Source organism: Oryzias melastigma, linkage group LG11 (assembly GCF_002922805.2).
Source record: "Oryzias melastigma strain HK-1 linkage group LG11, ASM292280v2, whole genome shotgun sequence".
Classification (NCBI taxonomy): Eukaryota; Metazoa; Chordata; class Actinopteri; order Beloniformes; family Adrianichthyidae; genus Oryzias; species Oryzias melastigma.
This window is the reverse complement of record NC_050522.1, coordinates 14710009-14734226: the sequence shown is the minus strand read 5'-3', so window position 1 is coordinate 14734226 and position 24218 is coordinate 14710009. Positions and strand designations below refer to the sequence as shown.

The window sequence follows — 24218 nt, the reverse complement described above, 5'->3', positions numbered from 1 at the left end:
TTATCGGAATAGAGGTGGAATAGAAAAAGCTTGAGCCTGATTCTATGATTCTGAACCATTCACATTCACATATACTCTCTTTCGCATACTTGTACGGCCCCTCATATGATTCATGAGATGTGCCCTTCCTCGTTTGTCAAGCATGAACATCGTGGGCTAAAAAAGAGCCTAAAAGTTTGCATTAAGCGAGTTTTTAAATGCATGTCAAATGCCTGGTGTTAAAGCAAATTTCAAATTAACTATTGATGCTCTGCAAGAACTATGTCCTAGAGATGGACAAGTTTTTAAAAATGCAAGCAAAAAACAACATATTCATAATTAAAAGAACACTGGGAACGCTTTTAAAATAAATCAAAAGATGATCGTCTTTAAATATTTCCAAATACGTTTTTATGTCATTATACATTTTATTTTTTTCTTCTATTTTTTAAATATCTTTTTATTTCATTTTGGCTCTTTTAGGCCTCCATAGAATGTCCTGATAATTAATTTAAAACAATTTATATTTGTTTTCTTTCTAGGTTAGAGAATATGAAGAAGAAATTCATAACCTGAAGGAACGCCTCAAGATGTCACATCGCAAACTGGAAGAGTATGAGCAGAGACTTGTGTCCCAGGAACAGCAGACCAGCAAGATCCTCCAGCAGTACCAGAACCGCCTGGAGGACAGCGAGCGCCGCCTGAAGCAGCAACAGCTGGAGAAGGATTCTCAGATCAAAGGCATCATTCACAGGTGATTTCAACCTCCTTCATGTCCAGTTTTCAAGCTAACGGTTCGTTGGCCCTCTGTTTACCTTTGTGGTATCTCTGTTTCATCACATAGTCATTTATTTTTTTGGTCAGACATTGATAAGTCTGCGGTTGATGAGTTTGTCAATTGGAGCAGCAGTTTTATTATTTCTGCCTCTAACAAACGACATGATGAACCAAAAGGATGTCGTGAAAATCTCACAAAGCTTTTATTCTGCGTCACTGCTTTCTATATTTTGTGACCCCTGAATAAACCTTGAATCCACTATGGAACAGAGCGTCATTTCACAAAAAAAAAAAAAAAAAAAAAGTTCTAGTTAAGGCTTTTAGCATGACTACTTTTATCGAGACTTTTCAAGCAGCAACTATAAACAGACTTAAAAACACAGTTAAAGCTTAACACTTTTGAAATTAGGAGGGTATTTTAAAAATATTTCCATCTTTTTTTTTCTGCCACTTTTGAACTCATGTTTTTTTACGTTTTAAGGGTAGATAAATTAAAAATTCTGGATTGAAAGACATGTACCATCTCTGTCAGAATCAATAATTATGATACTGTTCTGGATAAAGATTTGCACATATATATTCATTTTAGAAATTAAAATATCTTTATTTTAAGTATATTTTGTCAGAGCTTTTATCAGTTTTAAAATAAAGATTGCAGTGGAACAAACAACTGCAATTATCAAGATTTAATGTGAAATAATTTAATTTTCAAGCATTTTAGTTTAAAATATTGTTAAATCCCCTCATCTTTATCTACATTTTGATAGTAAAATGTTTTAAAATAAAAGAGTCACACATTTCTGTGGTCAATTAATATAAAAGAGAAATTAGCGCAAACATTTTATTTTTCTTTAACTTTTAACTAAATAGAGGAACATGCATCTTTTTAAATGGATATTTAAGCTATTGTGCATTTACAGAGCTTTTTTCATAATCTTTGCAGCTTGTGTTAACCTTGAAATTAAATTATTTAAGCATCAACATCTTTGAATTCTTACATCGCAACAGTTAGTGTGATCATAGTATTCTCATGTTTATTGGAATTTTGGTAAATTAAATTTTAACGTTCCACAGCAGTTTTAACAGCTTTCAAAGCAAAGATAAATTACGTTGGAAAATAGTTCAATACTTTGAAAAACATACTATTTACATTTGTTTAAGTAAACTAGGTAAACAGAATATTATAAAATATTCAGATTCATTAGGTAAAATAACATATAAGTGTGATTATTTGTTTATGTATATATATAAAATAAAATAACATAAAAAAACAAAAAAAAACAACACTTCAAAAAACAAAAGTAATTCCATAAAAACAACAGAATGCGGCAATGCGGGCAATACACCATCTACCCCTATTAGCGGGTGTTAGGAACCTAAGACATCCGCGAAAACGCGAAATCTGCGAACATGGAGACATACACACACACACACACATTCATGTGGCCGAAGATTGTCCATTTCAGATCCATATTCATAAAAAACCCTTCTGATCATATAAAACATTTACTAAAGAGCATTGGCGTAATGCTCAACCTAAAGAGTTTTTTTTAATTCAGAACCAAATACTGTACAGCAGGGTACTTAATGATGCAGAGGAGTGTCAGTTCATCTCTCTGTGCCTTCAAACCAAGAGCGCGTGGTTTCATCCATAATAAACATCTATTCCGGATGATAATCATCCTCCGAGATTATCTTCTTCAGCATATCAGGAATTTTTTTCTGCCGCCACTGTGTCAGCTGATGCCATTTCTCCATGCGGGGCATGAGGAGAGGCCCTGCATGGAGGTGTAGCGGAGATACACCTCAGTACCGCAGCACCTCCTAAAGTTTCATACAAGTGACTTTAGTTGTCAAAGTTTATGTGATGAACCTGAAGAGTCACATGTCTTTAAAAAGATCTGCAAATACGTGAAACCGCGAATAAGCGGAGGATTGTACTTTGTAACACAGTAGCACTGTCATGGTACTTGGTCGTTCTTATGTTATAGTGAAATAAATCTAACAAGCCTTAATCCAAATGGTATACATGTGTAGAGGTGTCAAATTATCCTGTCAATTGGAATTAGTTAATTAAAGACAAATTAATTATTTTTTAGCACTTTTTTAATCTCTAACTATTGTCATGTTCTCAAGTATAAAAAAAACAAACTGTTTACTGGCATGCACATTTTATTTTAACTTATTTTAACATCAGTGTGTGTTTTGGTGTTTGTGTAAAGCTGCGTTGCTGCTGTGATGTCGTCAATGTGCGACTTTTTTAGTTCTTTACAGAAATAACGCAACCAAGCCTACAACACCTCAACTCTTATCTATTATGTAAAGCAGGGGTATTCAAATCCAGGCCTCGAGGGCCGGTGTCCTACATGTTTTCCAACCAACCTTCCATTGAAGCTCCTTATTGGCTAAACATACCTGATCCTGGAAATTAGCAGCCAATAAGGAGCTTCAATGGAAGGTTGGTTGGAAAACATGTAGGACACCGGCCCTCGAGGCCTGGATTTGAATACCCCTGATGTAAAGTATAAAACCCCACGAGTGTTTGTTATCATAAACGTGAAGGGCTATAAACATCGGACAGTAAACAGCAGAATAAAATTATGTTACTAAAAGGGAGTTTGTGTTCAGTATTTTTGTAAAGCTAAGGAAAGGGTTTCCTACTGTTGTTATATGTTAAACTAGAGCACTCTGGAGTGGATCTTTTGTTCTTGTGTTTTCTACTTCAATTGTTCGAGACTGAAAAATACTATCCGTTGTTGGTGTATTAAGGTCTTAGGAAAACATTATAAAGCCAGTTTTTTAGTTTGCAATTTAATGTTTTGCGGCACTATAATGTCATAAACTTAAATACCTCAGAATGAAGTTTTTTGCATCAGTTATTAGGTTAGAAATAACTGATTAAAAATAGCTTAGATGAATTAATTACAGGTCACGATTAATTAATCGCACAAAAAATTAATCACACGACAGCACTAAAAGATAGATAGATAATGAAATTATATAAAATTTTATGGATAATATTTATAAACAAAACTATTAGAAGAAAAATACTGTAGAAATTGTTTTATACTGTTTCATATTATATTTGAGGCAGCATTGTACTTTGTAATACTTATAGGCCAACTTTAAACATGACTTTTTTACTCCAGATTAAAAAAATCTGAGAGGCTTCCTAAAATCTATTGCTTTTGCTCAACACCACAACAATCTCATCTGTCCCATTTTTACCCCACCCCCTTTTTTTGCGAAAAGCAAACACAAAAAACCCAGAATACAGACTTATATATATTTTATTATCATAGATTAGGTCAAATTTGGATACATTCGGCATTTTTTCTAATTTTTAACAAAACTTGCTGTTATCTTTTAAGTTTTGTATTAAAAAAACGAAAAATTAATTAATTAAAAAAAAAAAAATAAAGTAAAATGTGAAGGAATAGTGTTCATAAAAGTCCTCACCATTTCTAGCACTCATTCCTCATCTTCTGCTTCTCAACAGCTGAATCTGGCAGAAGCTCAGATTCAGCCCCACAGAGGAGAACTGAATCTGCACACAAACATCTCAAGATCTTAATATCATCATATGGCCGCAGAATCCTACAGAAAAGCACCGGCTTCTTAATTCTACTTTTCTCAACCGGTTTTGTTTGTTTTTATTTCCCTGTTGTCAGACTCCTGGCTGTGGAGGATGAGCTGAGAGGGGGTGCCATTCCTGATATTAAGCCTCGAATCCTCACAGACCAGGTTTGTGCCTGTGTCTACATCTTTTATCATCCCTACCTCCTAAACCACACATGTCCTAAATCAGCTTGCTTCATTTTTGCATCATATTCAGAACATTTGCCAATGCAGTGCGAGAAGTTTGCTGATGACGTGCACGTCACCTAATCCCATTTCTCAACGCGCTTTCATGCCCCATCTGAAACATTTCGCCACAAACACTCAAGGCGTAAATAGATAGAGCTGATCATAAAAAAATTATGAAGATTAGACTGCTGCATCTATTTAAAGAAACGGCTTGATTTAAAAGGAAATGTTGATATTATTTACATTAAACACTTGATTATATATAGAGTGACTCATCAGCAGCGTCAGTGTAATTCTGCTTCTTGAATGCACCTCGTGGGCTGAATTGTGACGCAGGTGAAGAGGCTGATGCTGCTGGAATAACTGAAGAAAAACATTTGATGTCCTTGGATTTTCTGCAGCTCTCTGTATCACAAGCAAATAGACAAAATTGTGTCTTGATACTAGATATAGAAATGTTTCTGCTGTGAGATTGGTTTCAATGCCAGATATGTCAAACACATTTAATAATATATTGATTTATACTTTCTTTTAGAGTCCTACCAGAATATTTGTGCTTAAAAAAGAAAATGGACAAAAAAGACAAACCTTGTAATTTTTGTTGTTCAATTTGTATTAAAAAGGTTGTTCTGTAAGTTAAAATTAAAAAAATAGGAAAAGCTTTTTATTAAAGTAAGCAAAGAAATTTCACTTCTGTAAAAGTTTTAACTAGTAAGTTTAAGTTTGTTGCAAAGCTTATAAAAAATATGTAGGAAAAAAAAGTAAAATTACAATATTTTCTTTTTTTTACATTCCTGCAAAATTGTTAAAATATGACCATATAAATATAATTCAGGACAGTTATAAGTTTTTTACTTTGATATTTTGCCCTGCATTTAAACCACCTAAACTTAGCCATAGTCAAAAGATTGTTCTGCTTTCTTATTTTATTTTTTCAATGTTTTGTGTACATTTGCCTCATTTTACCTGTTACTTCTTGTTCTGCTGACACACTAGATGGTATTCTGCAGCAACGCATAGACTGTCTATCTTTAGTTCACTGACTGTATAAGAGAACTGGACTGACTGAGTGTTATGTCACCAAAGGAAACGAATAGCTTGCAATTCCAACAAAATGAAGTCAATTCAGTCACCATTTTTTTGAGGTACGGATGCCACCATGTTGGAACCAGGAATTATCAGTTAGCAGTGATAGATCTGAATCAGTCTGAGTCAACATTTCTACAACATTTCATCGTGAGACCACATGTGTCATGAAGAGGTGGTGGTAGAAGACCCAAACGCAGGAGACCGGGCTTGGTGGCAGAAAAGTAAAGCATTTAATAAATGAACCAAACCACGACAAAAACCCATGGAGAACCAAAAATGGTGACTGAACAGAACAGAGCAGAGAATCATGACAAAATGCAACAATATTGAGGCATTTGATCGGTCCATTTAGAACTTGAATAATGAAGAAATATAAATAAATAAAAACAATCTGGAGGAACATTTTAAGTAGCAGAGCTAGAGTGGTTATTCTGACAAATAAAATGACTGAGTAGTAGCTCATTATTTCTCTATCGAAGTCTATGGGATTTTGGCTATTTGTGACCTGACAGGGGAGGGGTCCCTCAGTCCAGTTCTCCTATTGAGTCAATGGTTTTACCAATGGTTTTTGTTTTATCTTCAGTTCTTACAAATGCTGACAGCACAAAAGTTGTATTTTTATATGATTTTAATCATTTATCCCAGCATTTGATTCATTTTTCACTTTTACTCTGCATGAATCTACCTGTTGGTTTTCCCATTTACCTTGTATTTTTTAATACCCATTTAAAAATGTTATTCCAAATTACAGTTATAGTAAATGTTATATAAGCATACTGTTGACTTCTGATGAGCTATGTCCTGATTCAAAAAGACAGTTTTGTACTGTATCTGTCTCCATATACAGATATAGTTGAGTTTTGGTATAACTTTAGAATATAAAAACTTAAAGTTTAATTTTTTTGAATAGTATTTATGACAGAGTACAAGAACACCATAGAAATAAATAAATAGACAAATATATGAGGAAAAAAGTTGTTATTATGCAAGAATAAAGTAAAAACAAAAGATGCCCCATCAACATTACATGCTGATTAAATCAATAAATTGCTCCCATTTATGGTGATGCTATAATTCTTTAGTTTATCATAGAAATCCATGTACTATAATGCATTTGGACTTCTGCAACTAGACTTTTAAGGACATTGAAAATTCTTTTTAATGTCCTTAAATTTACAAAAGTCAATGTTAACATTCTAAAAGATTGTGTATAAAGAATGTGTAGAAACCATGGCTTAAGTGACAGAATATGATGCTGTCCATGTCTCATTACCAAAACACCAAATTGATTATTCTTTTCATTTGATTCTATTTTTCATAATACACAGCCTTTGGCCTCATAAATGTATGATTTTAATCTAGTAAATTCTCTACTCACGTATAAAGTCCTTACTTTATTCTTGTAAAATACTGACTTTTTTACTCATAATTCTGAACATTTATTCCTTTATTTTTATTTATCTAGTTTTACTTTTTGTCGTACATTTACTACTTTACTTTAATCTCATAAATTCTCAACATACAATTTATAAAATTATATATTTATGCTGGTAAAATATTTTCTTTTTACTAATAATTCTGCAACTTTAATCTTGTAAATTCTCAACATATAAGCTTATGAAGTATAACTTTATTTATGTAAAATGTTTTCTTTGTAGTCATATTTCTCTAAGTTTATTCTTGTAAAATTTTACTTTTTTCTCATAATTTTACTTCTTTAATCTCTTAAATTCTCTACATATATCTTATGAAAATATATATGTATTCTTGTAAAATATTTCATGCTTAAAATGTTATTTTTTTCTAATAAATGTATAACTTTAACCTTTATAACAAAAACATAACTTTTTTTAATAAAATTTTGTCGTTTTCACTCAGAATTATGCAAATGTATTCTCATAAATTTTGATTATTTTTTCTTATAATTTTACAACTTTATTCTTGTAGATTTTTTAGTTACCTTCATACATTTATCATTTTTTTATTTTATGGTGACCCTAAAACTTTGTCGTAGGTTTTGAGTTGAAATCTGTTTTACTTACCGTCCCTTCTCTTTTCTTGCAGTCTATCAGCCAGGGCTATGGGGGCCTCCCAGGATCCTGACTATCAGCTCCAAAGTGACCAGAGTTCATGATGGTCACTCGAGTGTAAGAGGGCTGATTCAGATGTTCCTAAAAGAAAAAAAACAAACAATCAAGACAGAGCTCTGCAAAGGACAGCTGGATGCATCATGTCACAACATTACCGAGAACAAACACATGCACATGTTTAAATTTAGCCTCAACCCAACCTTGACAATCATCCTAAAGTGAGGACCAACGTGTGCAGTGGTTTCCCTGCACATGTTGACTGAAATATAAGCCAGTGCCACAACAATGGCAATAGTGTACTTACTGATGCTTTCAAACTGTACAGCAGAATGTAAAACAGGGTGTTAAAAACAAAAGGAGGAAGAAGGATTGAGATTTTACCATTTTGCTTTTAACAAACACGCTATTCCATCACAGCAACACTCCCTACAATCTGTTGTGTTGTTACAAGATGTGCCATCAAAGATTTTGCAATGCAGAATCCAAACAAAGACCTGTTTTCTATTTGATTTGGAGATTACAATGAAACTCCAATTGTTTAGTTGTAATAAAAGTATTTTAGGATTTTTTACATTTCGATGAACAAGACCTACAATTAGTTGCTTTATCTTTATCTTCTTGTTAATTTTTTCCTCTGCACAGTCACAGCCTTGACTTTCAATCTACTAAATAACTAATTATTTGAATGCATAACATTTATTAATTATTTTACTTAAAACATTTTTTAAAATTGTAACATAAATTATTATTCTAAGTATGATTAGTCATTCAAAGCAGTGGTACAAAGAGGTATGCTAATTTAAATCAAAACTTTGAAGAGTCACCAATTTTTAAGTTTGAAATAACCCAGAAATTTAGCAGAAGTCAGTTTAATGCTATAAATTTATGCAACACTGTTTTTCCTGAATGCAGTAAAGTTTCCATAATAAATTAAATATTCTTTCTACACTTAGATTAACTTGTCAAATCTGTTTAATGGAATAGAAAATGCCCCAAAAAAGTAGTTGCCATTAGTTCAGTTTGGTTTCACAATGTACTTTTCAGGAAAGACCACAGCCTTTGAAGTCTTCATGCAGTTACAACAACTGCTTGCTATAAGGGGCAGTATTTTCCTAAAACAAGCTGTCTAGGAACAACAATCCCTGCAACAACACAAAAAGCACAAAGTGAATTGGTTGGTACCACCCTAGAACTGTTATTACTACACAATATCTTCAAGACCATTTCTTTTAGTGCTGCTTAACACGTATTTGGGGTAGACGGGGTTTTTTTTTTTAAATACAGCCCTACTGTACTTTTCGCACTATAGGGTTCACCTGATTATACAGCACACCGTCAATGATTGGCTTATTTTTTTAAATGATAAGACGCACTAATGAGACGACAGAGTCAGAGACAATTCCATCAATCAATCAGACTTTATTGACTGCGTTCACAGTAACTTGTTAGTAAACCGCTACACTTTAGCCACATTAGAAGCATTAGCCAAGTTAGCGCATTCACAATACCCGAAACTTACACATTTTCTTGCAATACCTAAATAATAGACTGTGACTACACTAACTCTCAACGTTGTTAGTAACATGTAGCATAAACTAATTTTGACACAGCAGCATATTAGCATATTCACAATGACACCCAGCCTTGTATGGAACTTGTTAAATAAAAAACAGATTGCTACCGTCAAAATTAATGTTACTGTGACAACACTGACTCCACATTAAAAAAATAAATACATAATATTTTGACATCGCTACATGTTAGCATATTCACAATAAAACCTAGCCTTGTTTGAAATTTGTAAAAGGAAACAACAGATTGCTACATTAAAACAAATGTTACTGAGACAACACTGACTCCATGTAAAACTCATTTTGACACCGCTACATGTTAGCCACGTTAGCGTATTCACAGTAACACCCAACCTTGTTAAGAACTCACAAAAACAGAGTGATACAGATAAAAATTATGTAACTGTGACTACGCTCTCAAAGTTGTTAATCACACGTAGTAAAAACTTATTTTGAAACTGCCACATGTTAGCATATTCACAATAACACCCAGCCTTGTATGGAACTTGTAAAGAACAGATTGCTACCGCTAAAACAAATGTTATTGTGACAACAATTAAAAACAATTAAGAAAATAATAATTTTGTCACCGCTACATGTTAGCCACGTTAGCATATTCACAGGAACTTACTAGCTGATACAGCAAAAAAAAAAAAAAACAAAAACAGCTAAAAAAATGTAACTGTGACTACACTAACTCCCAACATTGTTAGTAACACGTACAAAAAACTCAGTGCGACACCGCTACATGTTAGCCGCATTACCGTATTTACAGTTTGCAACTTGTAAAAAACAGATGATACTCCAAAAACAACTGTTACTGCTGTGTTACTATGCTAACTCCCAACCTTGCTAGTAAGATGTAATACAAACTCAGTCGCACACGGCATCAGTAACCAAACCAGAATTAATATATGTTTAAGGCGCTCCGGATTATAATTCGCAATGTTGTTTTTTGATGAAAAAATTAAGGCTTTTACGTGTACCTTATAGTGCGGGAAATCTGGTATGCCTAATTTGAAATTTTCTGTTTAGTTCACAACTAAAAGACTCACCTGCTAAACGACAGAGTATATGTGTGGACCAAACATTCTTAAGGAAATGTCATAGCAGTTTATGAAAAAAAGGATTTTCAGTCATTTTTTTGGTCATACACATTAAATAGTAATAATTAACTAATTAAATGTTTTACATTTTCTTTCTTTTAATTCCCTTAATAGTTGTTAATTTGTAATTTGAGGCAAAAGACAAGCAGACATTAAAACACATTGCCTTTACGTTTGGGAATTTATTTTTTCCTATTCCCAAACTTTCTTGCTTATAAACTTGAGTAATAAGAATACCAGCCCTTTTTTAGAATGAGAAAAAAAAATCAAAATTTCAAGCCATGTTTAACTAACGAATCATAAAATTATTGCCAGAAATGATAAACCTTTGCCTTACCCCCCTTGTAACACTGGTTTGAAGCGTGCTGTATAAAAGAATTATGATTACTAACTATATAAAAATGTGCATTTGCAAACCCATATTATATCAACTAGTGTAATAACTGTTTGTGTCATGTTTCTAGAGCACGGATGTGCGAAAATTCAACATGTCCTTTGAAAATGCAGATATTATTCTAATGTACAAAACAACTTTTAGACTCGACTTTCTTAATGTAGGGCCTTCTTTTTGTCCAACCTGCTAGCTCTTCCATTTTTTTAGTGAAGAGCGCGGCATTCAGTCTTTTGCATTATACAACATGAGGTTTGGTTGAAGAAACAAAAAAACATCAGAGGACATACAGTGTGAACAACAGACAATAAAAGAGAGAAGATATGTAGTATATGTGCATAGGATTCGACCGCCTTACAGTTTGCAACAGGGCCCAAAAATAATGCCGATACAAAAACCTGTAAACTTTGTATAATAAATGTTCCTTTTTTTGTAGTTAAGTGATAAATTAATAAACAGTGTGTTAGTTAACTGAATGTTAGTCAGAACCATATATACATAACAGATTTTCTGATTCATAGAATTTAACTTAACCTCTTGCCTTTTAAAATACATTATTTCAAGAGAAATGATACAAAAATTAAATGTTTATGTTACCTGACATGTATAAAATAGCGTAGTGTATATCTATTCTTATATGTAAAATGTATTGAAGTCAAGGGTAGGCCTTCAGGCATGCTGAAGTTGTGGCAAAAGCTAATAACTCTTAATGCTGCAATCCAGAACGACAGTGCTATACGGGAAGACAGCTAATTCAATTCCCAGCGGAGCACTTTTCCGTTCCAGACGAAGTAATTATTAACTTTAGTTCACCTATGTTGTAAAACCAAAATAGATGTGGTGCTTTCAAAATGCTGGATTGCAGTTTTAAGTTTTTTTTTTTCTTTTTGTTCAAAAGCTTTTTTTCGTTTTCTTTGCAAAGCAGTTCTTTAATTGTCATACTGCCTTTTTTTCGACTTTACAGAGAGTTATCCATTGTCTTTATTAAATGCTTTTAAAGATCTAAAATTATTTAACATGTCCATGTATTATTGAACAGTTGTCTGTATTAGCTGCAGTGGTAGTGTGCTACCTCTAAAAACATGGAAATTTAACCTATGACCCAAGAACAATCTGTATTTATTTTAAGAAACCGCCAATAACTAAAATCTGTCCTTTAAAACTACGACTGTCATATCACACCAGATGTCACAGATAACTTTTTAAATGTCGAAGGCACAAAAACCTAAAGGTTTGAGAGTTCTACGGAGCCCCTGAAGTGCAAATCACACCAACAAATCCCTCAATGTAAAAACATTTTAAAGATATGTTGGATATGTTCTGTTCTAATGATTGACTTTTATTAGTATGTGGATGTCGAAGACGCATTAGAAAAAATTCAAACATTAAAGGTCAATCAGTGATGTACCTCTTCTGGTTTCTAATTGTGTTTCAATTTCTAGCATTTCCTTTTGATTTCTGAAAATTACCTTTGTTTTCTGAAACGTTTCATTTTTATTTTCTTTCTTCTTCTTTGGAATTGTGTTTTGATTTCTGGAATTTTGTTTTGATTTCCAAAATGTCATGTTTTGTACAATTATTTATTTATATATGTACATATATAAGGAATATATAAGTTTATATATTAAGTTACATATCAAGTTTATAAATATAATATATATATATATATATAATTATTTATTTAACTTTGGTAATTGTCGCAGTAATTTTTGATATATTTTTGTATTTGTTGGTGTGATTTGCCCTTCAGGGCCACCGTAGAATTACAACTAAACGCAGATTGAAGCACATTCAAAACAGAACAGCTTTCATTGTGGCCGGCTGCTTGTCCTTTCCTGTCTTTAAATATTATTTTGATATTTATTTACCACAAACTTTTTTTTTGCTAATCCAACTGAAGTGATCGACTACAGTAATAAACTTTGGAGAATATTTAAAAAAAAGGTTAAAAAAGTGCTTTTAGAAATTTTAGTATGACCCTTTGTTGAATCAAAGGGAAAGTAACTGGCTGCAGCTAATGCAGAACCTATCAGATGAGATTATTTATCCTATATATATATTTTGAGAGATAGTATATACCATTAATCAATATATTTATGTTTCTAAAATGGATGTATAGCATTTTGGAATCGAACAATATTTTTCTTGGCAGCTATTATTCTGCACAATTAAGGAAAGTCACAAATGTCACAAATACGTTGTTGAGATTTTTGACTTGAATTAGGCCTAATGGATGTAATACCTTCATTTACTTGACATTTTGTTTGAAATAAGCCATGCCCCCATTGATAAGCCATACCCTCCAAATCCCTCATGTTGTGTGGTGGATGTTTAAATGTTGGTAGTTTTATTTATAATGGTAGTTATAGTAGGTATGATTGCGACTGTAATTATAACAAGTGTGTGTATATTTGATTGATATGGTTTTTCTTTTCTTTTTTTTGAACAAAGGGAATGTATTCATATTACAGGTGATTTTTCTGAGTGATTTCAATAAATTAATAACTGACTATCTGTTGTTTTTGTTATAGCATCAGTGGAAATGCATATACATACATACTCTAACTGTAACCATTGCACTACCTGCAGCCCAACTTAACATAAGTTTATGATTAAATTATTGTTGTTTTTTCTCATGAATAATTAAAATAAACACTAAAATGACTCGAAAACACTTAGAAGGGAGTCTTGTGTAAAATTCAGATGGTAAGTGTTTGTCTTTAGGCCGAAGGATTTCTTCCTACAATGCATAGTTTCATATTTTGCCCATTCATTTATTGACAACCTTGTAATTCAAGAAAGATCAACCAATAAATGCTGCTTATTAGTTGTAAAAAAGATTAAACTCAATGTTAGTAGAAGGTCTCATTAACAATTCATCACAGATGATTCAAAGTTATGTTTTTTACATACACACCGTGTGAGTTTTTCCAGTCAGTTGTTTCTTCCTTGCTGTAAGTCATTCTAAGCTAACGTGCGGCAGAGTAGACAGACGCTTTAAGGAAACAATTTAATAATTCTTGAAATACTGTTTTGTTTTTTATAAAAGGAAGCATTTTGAAGTGCTTACATTGGAAAAACAAACTGTACTAGTAAAGCAAAATAAAGCTGCCTTTATTTGGCTAACGATATTAGCTAGATTTCCCTAGCTTAGGGTTTAAACTCAAAATTACTATAAAATATTGTACTGTATTTTTGCTTCTTGGACAAAATGGTGAAAGGATGAAACAATGTAAATGAGGTCAACAAATGATATTTTATCCTTGGGCAGCTCACAGCTGTCTGTGTCACAGCTAATCAGGATTCCAGCCCTTCACTCAACCTGACTTTTTCTTGTGTCATTACAATAAGTGAGCGGGGAATGAGGATGTCAGCTATTGTCCACAGGATAGATACAGACCGACAGAGGATGAAGGGCTTCAACTGCTTGACATGCTGGAAAACAGAGAAAAGAAAATCAATTTCACAGATACTGCAGCTTCTTCCCAACAGCAGGAGCTATGTTTGCTATGTAGCAACAGGAGCTAGCTATGTTTGCTTTCATTACATAGTCTGTCTAGATTTTTGGTTACATTCTAACTACAATGAAGATGTACAGCGTAGCTCATTTGTCCTTATATCCCACTTGTCGTATTAATGTCTTATGGAAAAGAATCATCTTTGATCTATTTTAAAAGCGTTCCCAGTAGACTTTTTCATCGTGATTATACTGTTTGTTTTTTTTTTGGACATAATAATAATAAAAAAATAATAATTGGTGTCTTTTTCTAGGACCAAGTTTCTGCAGAGAGGCAGTAGTTCTTGAAAAATTCACCTCTAAGCTTTGCGTGGGGCTTTTTCCCTGTTGCTGAGAGCTCTCTGTTTACAGTCTCTCCCGCTAGTTCCCACCTTAAACCTACCAGCAGTATTTTTTACGTAACAAATACAGTCTTTTTCAAACTATATTTTGCTGGCTGGTCCTGATTCACAGCAATTTGAATAAAAAATATACTCAGAAAAGCGATTGTGTCCTTAATTTTCTTTACAAATGAGAAAAATATTACAAGAACTTGTTAAAAACACTACTTTCTTGGATTGGATCTTTAAAAACCACAAGCATAAATCTAAAAAAACAACGAGAGATAATTTTATAAATAGACATTGATTTTTGTATGATTAAATGGAGAGATAAACACATGGCATCTACAATTATTTATAGCTTTAATTGGCTCTGTATCACTGCACAAGTCTGCATCCACAAACATAAAAGATGCTGTACACATAACTTATTACGATGCTCATTTATTTGCTCTTTGATTTACACCATAATCTGCAGGTTTTATAGTTGTGTTGATGTGCTAATTACATGCCATAACTCAAAGCAGGTTGTTTTAGCTGAATGTTCAACTATTAAACACCTCCACCATGTGGCAAAAACAAGATACGGCACTCTAAAGGAGCAGCTTTGGAAATGCTTCCATCTTATTTTTCACTGCAACAACAATAAATGCATATTATTCTTTATGTTAAATAACTTCTGTGCTTGTTGTTGAAAAAAAGACTACCATCCTGTAAAGTGAGGGAATATAGAAGTTTTATTTTCTCATTCTTCATAAAATAAAAAATAGACTTTTTCAGATATGGACACAATAACACTGAGACAAACACAGTCAAAGAACACAAGTTATTCAAAGGACACATATTATATCTTACAGGTTTTTAACTGTAACTTCTGTGTAGTCTCTGTTTTATGTAGCATTATGAATACAAGCAATGAAATAGAAATGTCAGATTTGCATTAAGCACAGTTTGATAGTGTTACACAAAGTTTCATGCTGACTCAATAAAGTTTGGTTGCATCTTTAAAGCCTCAGACACAAGAGGAAGATAAGGACTGTCTGTGGGTGGAAAATGAGCAAACCTGTATGGGGCACTCAGGTTGTTGGATGCTCGGTGAAGCCACAGGGCAAAAATGTTTAGGAACATTGTTTCTATGCATGCAAAGTAGGTAAGACACAAGCGTGCTGTATGGAATTTTCAGTTTTTTAACCCCCCCAAATCCTGGGCACTGTTAGTGCTGTTGATGTGATAAGTATGGGTCCTTATGTCCAGCCTGACGCATAAGCATTTGCGTACTTACGACACAATCCAAAGCACATTTGACTTGGTAGAGATTTTTACACCGGATGCCCTTCCTGACACAACCCTGATTTTATCCTGGTTCGGGACCGGCACAGGAAGACCCAGACTTGGAGCCCCCTTGTGGCTCCATACTTAGGCAGTAGCGTGAAGGGTTTTACCTAAAGACTCACACTGGATTTAGCACATCACAACTCCTGGGAATTGAACCCTGATGTGTCAGTCCTACACTTAATCAGCTGAGCTATTCAGCTGCTCTGTGCATGTGGCAATCATGCATGGTCAGTAAGGGGCCAGTATATGTACCTAGTAATGACTGGGGTGTGATGTAAGGGCACCATGCAACAGCGCCACCTGTACATCGTAAGTGCAAAACAAATACTTCACAACACACTTATTACACACAACAGTTATTTGATGCGTTTTCTATCTCTATTCCAATAGATGAAAGACTTGGTGTCATATAATTCAGGTTAATTATTAGTTTCTCCTTCATGATCAATTTTCAAACTGTTAAATACCTCACTGTTAAATCCGAGTCCTTGATTGGTTAAAGTTTGACCTGGTTTGCCTTTCAATGAACATTCTATGGCGGTGCGTTTTGTACGTAGAGCCTGAACATGGTTGTAAAAATGTGGGAAAATTTGCAGTTTTGATTGCAGAAGCCCAACTTACATAAACCTTTCCTTGAAAGTGACCCCTTGAACGAAGTTGGTGTGATCCTACCTTCAGAAATGAGGACGTTAGACAGAATGTAGTTTGTGTGGTCATCCTGCGGGCGCTCTAGGGACCTGTACCACCCATCCATGCCACATTTGCGTGGGGTCAGTAAGGGGTCAATATCTGCATTTTACAAACAACTAGAATGTAGGATTAGGACATAGTACAACAGCATTACAAATACTTCACGATACCATAAAAAACCTTGTGCTTTCTTGTGGGGTCCAGATACCCCACCCTTACATCGACATGTCATCCCTCCCATGACAAAGATGGATAGAATTTCACGTCTGCCATTGACACCAGTGATAATCAACAACCATTGAAAAGAAAAAGTCACCGCGCTGTCTAGTGGATTCCAGATGACTCCACTCCCAACGTTAGGTTTCCTTGGATAGCACAAGGATTAAGATGCTCCTCGTTCCTCTCTAGACCCTCCATTGACCCGGACTACCCAAAAAAACTGCTGCACCCATACGAGTCAATTTTCTTTCCGGCTGTATGTGACTCTAGCAATGCACACACGGTCTTCAGTTAAACTAGTTCAAGGGAGGACTTCAGACGAAAAGTCTACTGAAACGCGTGTTTTTGGGATTCCGTGTTCAAAAACTCTTGCGTTCATGCAAATTTGTATGATCCTTTATTGTTTATACGTCCAAAGCGTACAGCCATTTAACGCGACTTTCCAATTAAACCAGATCTATTTTTGACCAATTTATCTGGTGAACCCAGACGTGACAACGAGCCTGACAACGTCTGCGTTTGTTTTTCAAATAAAGATAAACCGGGACCACTCTCTGGATGGAACAAGGACTCTAGGAATGAACCAAACTTTTTCTGTTTAGTGCCCAAATCGCGAGGTTTGCACCTCTTTGACATTTTGTGCCTAGTCTCGTCTAACTGTTGGTGGCAAAAGTGTGCTAGTTATCAGTAGCAAAAGACGAGGAAGAAGCCCTTCCCTGCTTCTACAGTGTGAACACTATGAATTCTCATGTCAAATGGCCGATGTGTATGTAGCTTCAGAAATACGATGTTTATTCTTATAACAGGAGTACAACACACAGTGAATATCACTATAGGTTAGGAGTCTAAATGTATCCTTGACTTTAATGTTTTTATAAAAGCTGTGTTGTTCTGGTGGTCTATAAAGGGGTTTCCAAACCTGGCAGTGGGGACAGGGGCTCGTATCTGCATGTGTCTGTTTGGGACGTCTGGCTATACATGTTGAGTGGAACGGCAGGATACCCCACTTGCCCTGACGCCTCCTCAGAGTGCATCTTGTAAGGCATCTTGGACATAACTGCCAGACTAAGCTTGAGAACCATATTGCGAAGAGCCGCACGGTATTCTTTTCTGATCAGGCAGTAGATGACGGGGTTGAAGCAGCTACTGGTAAAAGCCAGGCAGTTGGCCAGAGGGAAGAAGTACGTCTGAGCCGTGTAGAAAGACTTGCTGATATCAATGACGTCAAAGTGGATGAGGACATTCCAGAGTGTGAGGACGTTGTACGGGAACCAGCATGCACAGAATGAAAGCACCACCACTGCCACAGTCTTGGAAATGTCAGCGGTTCTAGAGGAGCTGCCGCTGCCTTTGAGTTTGTGCTTGCAAAGGAAGCGCAGCAGAAGCAGGTAAGACAGGATGATGGTGGCGTAGGGCAGCAGAAACCCCAGCACCACTCTCAGAAGTTGGTTTATCCCCAGCCAGGTGGTGTCTGGGAAGCGGAGCAGGCACGCCGTGTCTTTGCCCACGTGCTTCAGGTCGGCGAAGACAGCTCGGGGTGCGGCAGCGACAAGCGCTCCCACCCAGATGACGGCGGTGGCCAGCGGGAAGGAGCAGGATCTGGAGCACAGGGACGAGCCGGGCTTCAAGGCCGTCGCTACGGAGCAGTACCGGGTCAGACTCATGGCCGTCAGAAAGAAGCAGCTCGCGAACACATTCAGCCCCGTGAGCAAAGAAACAGCCTTACAGGTGACCAAGCCAAACGGCCAGTTGTAGTCCAGGGCAATGTCCACCGCCCAAAACGGCAAGGCCAAAGAAAAGAAAAAATGAGCAACAGCTAAATTAAAAACAAAGAAGTTGATGGTGCCTATGGTGATGGTGTGCGTGGAATACAGGAGGAACATGACCAACAAATTACCCAGAACTCCAGCTGTGGCTACAATAAAGTAAACCACAGAGATGAGTATTCTGAGCCAGGGGGATCCATCGTCATAAGTCTCCAAGCCGCTGCCGTTATTTAGAAATATGAGCAGAGAGTTGTTACAGAACGGACCCACACATCCAGCTATGACGCTGTTGAAGAACTCCATTCTTTCCAGGTCAAGATTTGACATTTTTCTCTCCCTGAAAGTTACTTTCTGTCCACTTGTCGTCTTTTTAAGGCCACACCGAATTAAAAAATGTAAGTTCTGGTTGAGTGTTTATTAGATGACAGTCATTTAGCCTGCAAGGGAAGAGGAAATTATTATTACATTATAGAGGCAGCAGTCTATGAGCAGATAAGTAGATTAACTTAGGCAGATAAACAAATTACATTGAAGTGTTAGCCACAGAGTCAGATAATAACAGTTCAAATCACATACTGGGAAAACGGAATTTAAATTTACAGCAAGTAAAGTTGCCATTTGATGTTGAGATTTGTTATTTATCCACAAAAACTAGCTTGAGAGTCAAAAAATTATGCAAGTATGGTGTAAAATTACAAATTTAAAGTCAAAAAAAGAAAATTCTACCTTCAAAATAAAAGCTTTTTTCAAAATTTTAGATAATTTTTATGAAAAATTTAACCTTTTATTATGTTTAATGAATTAGTTCCTTCATTAAAGCAGAATTTTAACAATTATTTGTAAAAAAAATAATATTTTAGTAGAAATATTTTAATCAGCAGGCTAAAACAATTATTAGAAAAATGTAATGTACAGATTATCCTGTTTATTTGAATTAAACTGCCATCTTTTCAAGCAAATAATACAAAAAATTACTTAAATCCCAAATTTCAATGTTTTCAAAGTTAATTTCTAGGATGGCTACAAGTTTCAGACATGTGTGTCATGCACACACCAGATATTAAGACAAAAAAAAAAAAAACTTACCTGGGCGTCCAAAGCATGTGTTTAGGGTTCGCCGCTCTTCTGCAAATCTCCAACTGCAGCAACAATGAACAAAGCATGCGTTCGCTGCTTTGGATTTATGCTCCGCCCCACAGGTTTGCCCTTATACATAGTAAGGGGCAGCCGTGCCGGCATCACAAAATAAAGAAAAACTAAATAATTTACTATGAAAAAAAAACATTTTTTAAGCTACAACTCTTATAAAACTATATAAATAATAAATGCAATTATCACAGGAAAAAAAAAACATTATCATGTGGCATTAATTGTTATTTACAGAAAACAATTTTCATGTGGATTTTACCAACTTGATTAATTAATTATGAATGTTTCCCAACAACAGAAATATTTATTGAATGCCTTCATTTATAATGCATGGATGTAGAGTTTTCAACTTATGAGTATTTTTTTTTGCAAATGAATTTGTCAGAAAAATAATTATGAAGTCAAAATGTTTCAATTTTTATTTCATGTTTTTACTGCTGCTTCATTTTCTATAAGCAAAACAGCTCATATTCAATCATTTATGGCCAAGAATTTGATTTTTTTTCAAAAAGTATTTTTTTCTGTCACAAAAGGTTAAAGGGAAGCAAAACCTATTTTATAAGCGTTTTGTTGACTGCTGTTTCCAAGAGGAGGGGCCGCTTCTCGATTAGGTTCTACAGCAGAAACGATTCTTTCTCCATTATAAATTGTTGATAGTGAAAGGAACATCAAGAGCGAAAGAGCAAATGAAATTAGGATGGAAAAGGCGGAAGAGCGAGGAAATTGATTTATGCCGATCTGTCCGAACGGGAGCATAGTCATAAACTAGGAGGGCAAATAAATTAAAGGATCTGCTGCATGTTGAGAGTTCGTGTTTTGCACGGCCGACAACAAAACAACAACATCCGTTCAGAACGAAGCAGCAGAAGCACAGACATTTGAACTGTGTCAAAAGAGCTCCTTAACTGTTAAAATATTTTTCCCACAAATGAGCAACAGAAAGCAAGCATCTTCATTGAAAGACATACATTATATTTAAATAACTGAAGCAATTTCAATAAAAAATAATTATTATTGCCACAGTACTTATAGAATCCTTCATATTATTTTTTTAATAATTCAAGTTTGATTAACTTAGGAAATGCTTTTATTTTGGTAGTAAAAAAGAAAATGATTGATTATAAGAGTTGAAAGATGAAAGATAACGAGGAAGATGTGTGAGCAGCAGCTACAAATTAGTGCCTGCAAAAGCAATCAGGTGGAGGAAAACTAATTAGAGCTGCAGAATTAGAGCATAGAAATGGCATCAGTTTGGTATAGCACCTAAAACAACAAAGAAATAATTCTGAAAACTGGAGAAAACCTTTTTATGCTTCACTTTGATTTGATTTTTTTTAAACGTGAAAATCTTTAAGACTTTATAGAAAGCAAAGTATGGTTTTAAATGCATTAAAAAAAGTTTTTCTTGCATTGCTATAGATTCAAGGTTTGCAACCGATTTCTTATTGACCAAACGCCTCAAAATTGCATTTTATTCTGAAGAAAAATACACTATTTATGTTTTTGTAGCAATTCAGTCACAAACTGATAAAATGCAGCTTTAAAATATTTTCAATAACTAAATTTTTACAGTGTTATATTTAAATGTACAAAAAATTTTAATTTCTTTAACTTTAGATTTGAGTACATAAGGTTCCTTTCTAAATAAAATACACCCAATGTCAAATAAGATCCTCCAGTTGCAAAGAATGGATTAAAATGCAATTTATTATTTTTCTGCTTTACTATTGAAATTGCACATGACAACATTGATTGATTTGGTTTAGTTTTATGCATTAAATATTGACAATATAAAAAAATCCCACAGATTTATCAAACTCATGACAGAAATAAAGAAATACATTGATTAAACAAAAACAAAAAAACATGCTTAAGTCACATTTGAGTAATTTAATATAGTGATTATTAACTAAAGTCGAGTAGAGTTTGATTTATTGTTTGAAAAAGAGTAGGAAGAATCAAACTAACATCTCACCCCTACTGAGTTAAGCAACATCTGTGTAAAATTAGTTAAAAAAAACTATAAACTTTGCCTCTGAAAAGCAACTAGACACAGTTGTGCAGCAAAATACAAAATTTACTCCAATGTTTTCTCATAATGTACATTTATGACAGTAGAAAAAACATTTTATTATGAATTTTGTCAAATATCTGACACGTTTTGCAATGGAAAACCACACAAAACCTTTTGATTTTAGTGTAATGTTCGCAGTGTTACAAAAAACAAGTTATTTTTACAAATATTTGATCACCTCAGTTTAAAAGTCTACACATAAAAACGAAAAGAAAAAATTAATATTTTATTTATTTCGATTGTTAGCAATTTTCTTTGAAACCAAATAACCACAATATTGAGACAAAGGAGAGGCTCCAAAAGCTGCAGACCTCTCCTGTATTTAGACATTAGAGCTGTTAAAAACACATATTTCTATTAATATTATAATTTAAGGAATTATTTTTGTTTCAGGATTAAATATCCATTGATGTTAAAAAAGAAAACCTTGGGAAATTGTTATACAAGCAGCAAATATGTTATCCCTCCCTGCACTTTCACATTAAAACATCACTGATTTTAATAGTACCACTTGTTTCTATTGGGGACAGAGTTGACCTTTTAACCTCTTGAAACCTATAAATACAAAAATGCATCAAGCCCTTCTACTCCAAACTTACTTCAATTTAGAAGCCACTTTTTCATTCATTCATTTATGTTCTTGACCGCTTTGTCCCTTTCGGAGTCGCGGGGGTGCCGGAGCCTAACCCGGCTGCCGGTGGGCGAAGGCGGGGTACACCCTGGACAGGTCGCCAGTCTGTCTCAGGGCCCCAATCACACACACACACACTTTTTTCATATCTGGAAATAAATTCAGGCATAAAGGGTCAATAGATCTTTAAAACTACTCAGTTCTTTAAAAAGCCTTTGTGTGTGTACAATAGGAGATCTTCTGGGATCAATTCAGAACCCAATTTCTGATCCGGTAATGATTCAGTCCCAGCATCTTTCTTTGAAATGTTAGTTAGAAACGATGACAATAAAACAGCTACAATTCACAGTAAAGTTCGAGTCTTTTTAGTTCAGCTTCTGTGTGGTGTGAATGTTCCAGTCAGGTTGTGGAAGCATCACATGACAAACCAGCCCATCCTAGAATATAAAAGCATCACTGTGTCTAACAAAGGGGCAACAGTGACCTCTGGTGGCTGAGTTATGGTACAATATGTCTTGATTTAATATGATAATATTTTATTTCAGACATATGCTTTCAAGGAAATCATGGGTCAAAAAAAGAACATTGTTTTAAATTTAAACTGGTATTGCTCCACATTTAGATAAACAAAGTAATGTTTTGTGCGTGTGTGTGCCTTGTTTATATTAAAATTATCTTTTTCCCTGAAATTTTATTTTTCCTATCTTTTGATGAATAAATTTTGTATTTTTGGTAATATTTTTTATGCTAATAATATTATTTAAGCTGTGTAGTATGTTACAAAATCACAAGTTGTTTTTGTGATCAATTTCTGCTATGAACAATTTGAATTGCTCTTTATCAAACAATTGAAAGTGAGTCTTATCCCCCAAACTACTATGCAATTGGAAAAATATGGCAAAATTAATGAACACAAGAGATTTGTGATCTATCACCAGTTTAGCTTTATTTAAACTGTTTAGTTTGCTGAAATCTAACATATGGTTTCCAGTTTATCATCAATAATATTGTTGAATTTCATGAATGATTTCAGGTTTTACCTTGTTTCTATGCATTTCTGCATTTATTATTTTTGTCATAATGGTTACCGATCAGAATCAGTTGGAAATATTATACAATATTTAGCTCAAAATATTTCATCTACCGAATTTGGAGCCCTATATTGCATGATGGAATGTTTAATTGCCTCAAAAAATGTTTACATTTAAAAATGTACTTCTTGTCCATCAGTTTAGATCATGTGTAAACAGCCTCCGGGCAGCAGCTAATTACAGAAACAGGATGCAGTTGTTCATTAGAAATTTGCCTCTGAGTCGTAGGAGGGACGGTCAATGCGGAGTAATCCGCCCCCACTTCCCATTATCCATGCTCTCCCGCTTTCTTGCACCTCCAATCTACCAGTGCAACAAAAACAGGAAGCTATATTGCAGCTGTTGGACCAGGAAGACAAAATTGTTTACAAGAGGATGCATCAGAATTGAGCGGAGCAGGGAAATTATGGCACCTCCCATATATTTTCTACATCACAAATACGATGTGTTTCAAACAACATTTTTTCGTCTGATTCAAACCATTTGAATAATTTAAAAAAAAGCCTAATTTTCTGTATTTATGTCTTCCCTTTTTAGTAAAATGTTACAAAATCATGTTAGAAACAATTTTCTTTGGAGTGGGTCTTAAAAAAGTTCTTTTAAATATGTTATTTAG

At 34.4% G+C, this 24218-nt stretch overlaps 2 protein-coding genes across 6 annotated transcripts in view; one reads left to right on the top strand and one right to left on the bottom strand.

Annotated features, from left to right (window-relative positions):
- Positions 1–9553, top strand: part of LOC112162363 (ras/Rap GTPase-activating protein SynGAP) — a 55897-nt gene extending 46344 nt beyond the window's left edge. For 2 of the 5 annotated variants that reach the window (XM_024298180.2, XM_036214246.1), the window contains exons 18-19: positions 522–733; positions 4428–5053. In XM_024298180.2, the coding sequence (XP_024153948.2) occupies positions 522–733; positions 4428–4644 (429 nt within the window). In that variant the 3' untranslated portion in view covers positions 4645–5053. Of the gene's footprint in view, positions 1–521; positions 734–4427; positions 5054–7716 lie in introns of those variants that run through there. The other 3 variants (XM_024298175.2, XM_024298186.2, XM_036214247.1) reach the window with 3 other exon arrangements.
- Positions 9554–17449: 7896 nt separating this feature from the next.
- LOC118599313 (relaxin-3 receptor 1-like) lies at positions 17450–19062 on the bottom strand. The gene has a single exon (XM_036214150.1). It carries the CDS (start codon positions 18982–18984, stop codon positions 17791–17793), a length of 1194 nt encoding a protein of 397 aa, XP_036070043.1. The 5' UTR covers positions 18985–19062; the 3' UTR covers positions 17450–17790.
- Between the last annotated feature and the right edge of the window lie 5156 nt (positions 19063–24218).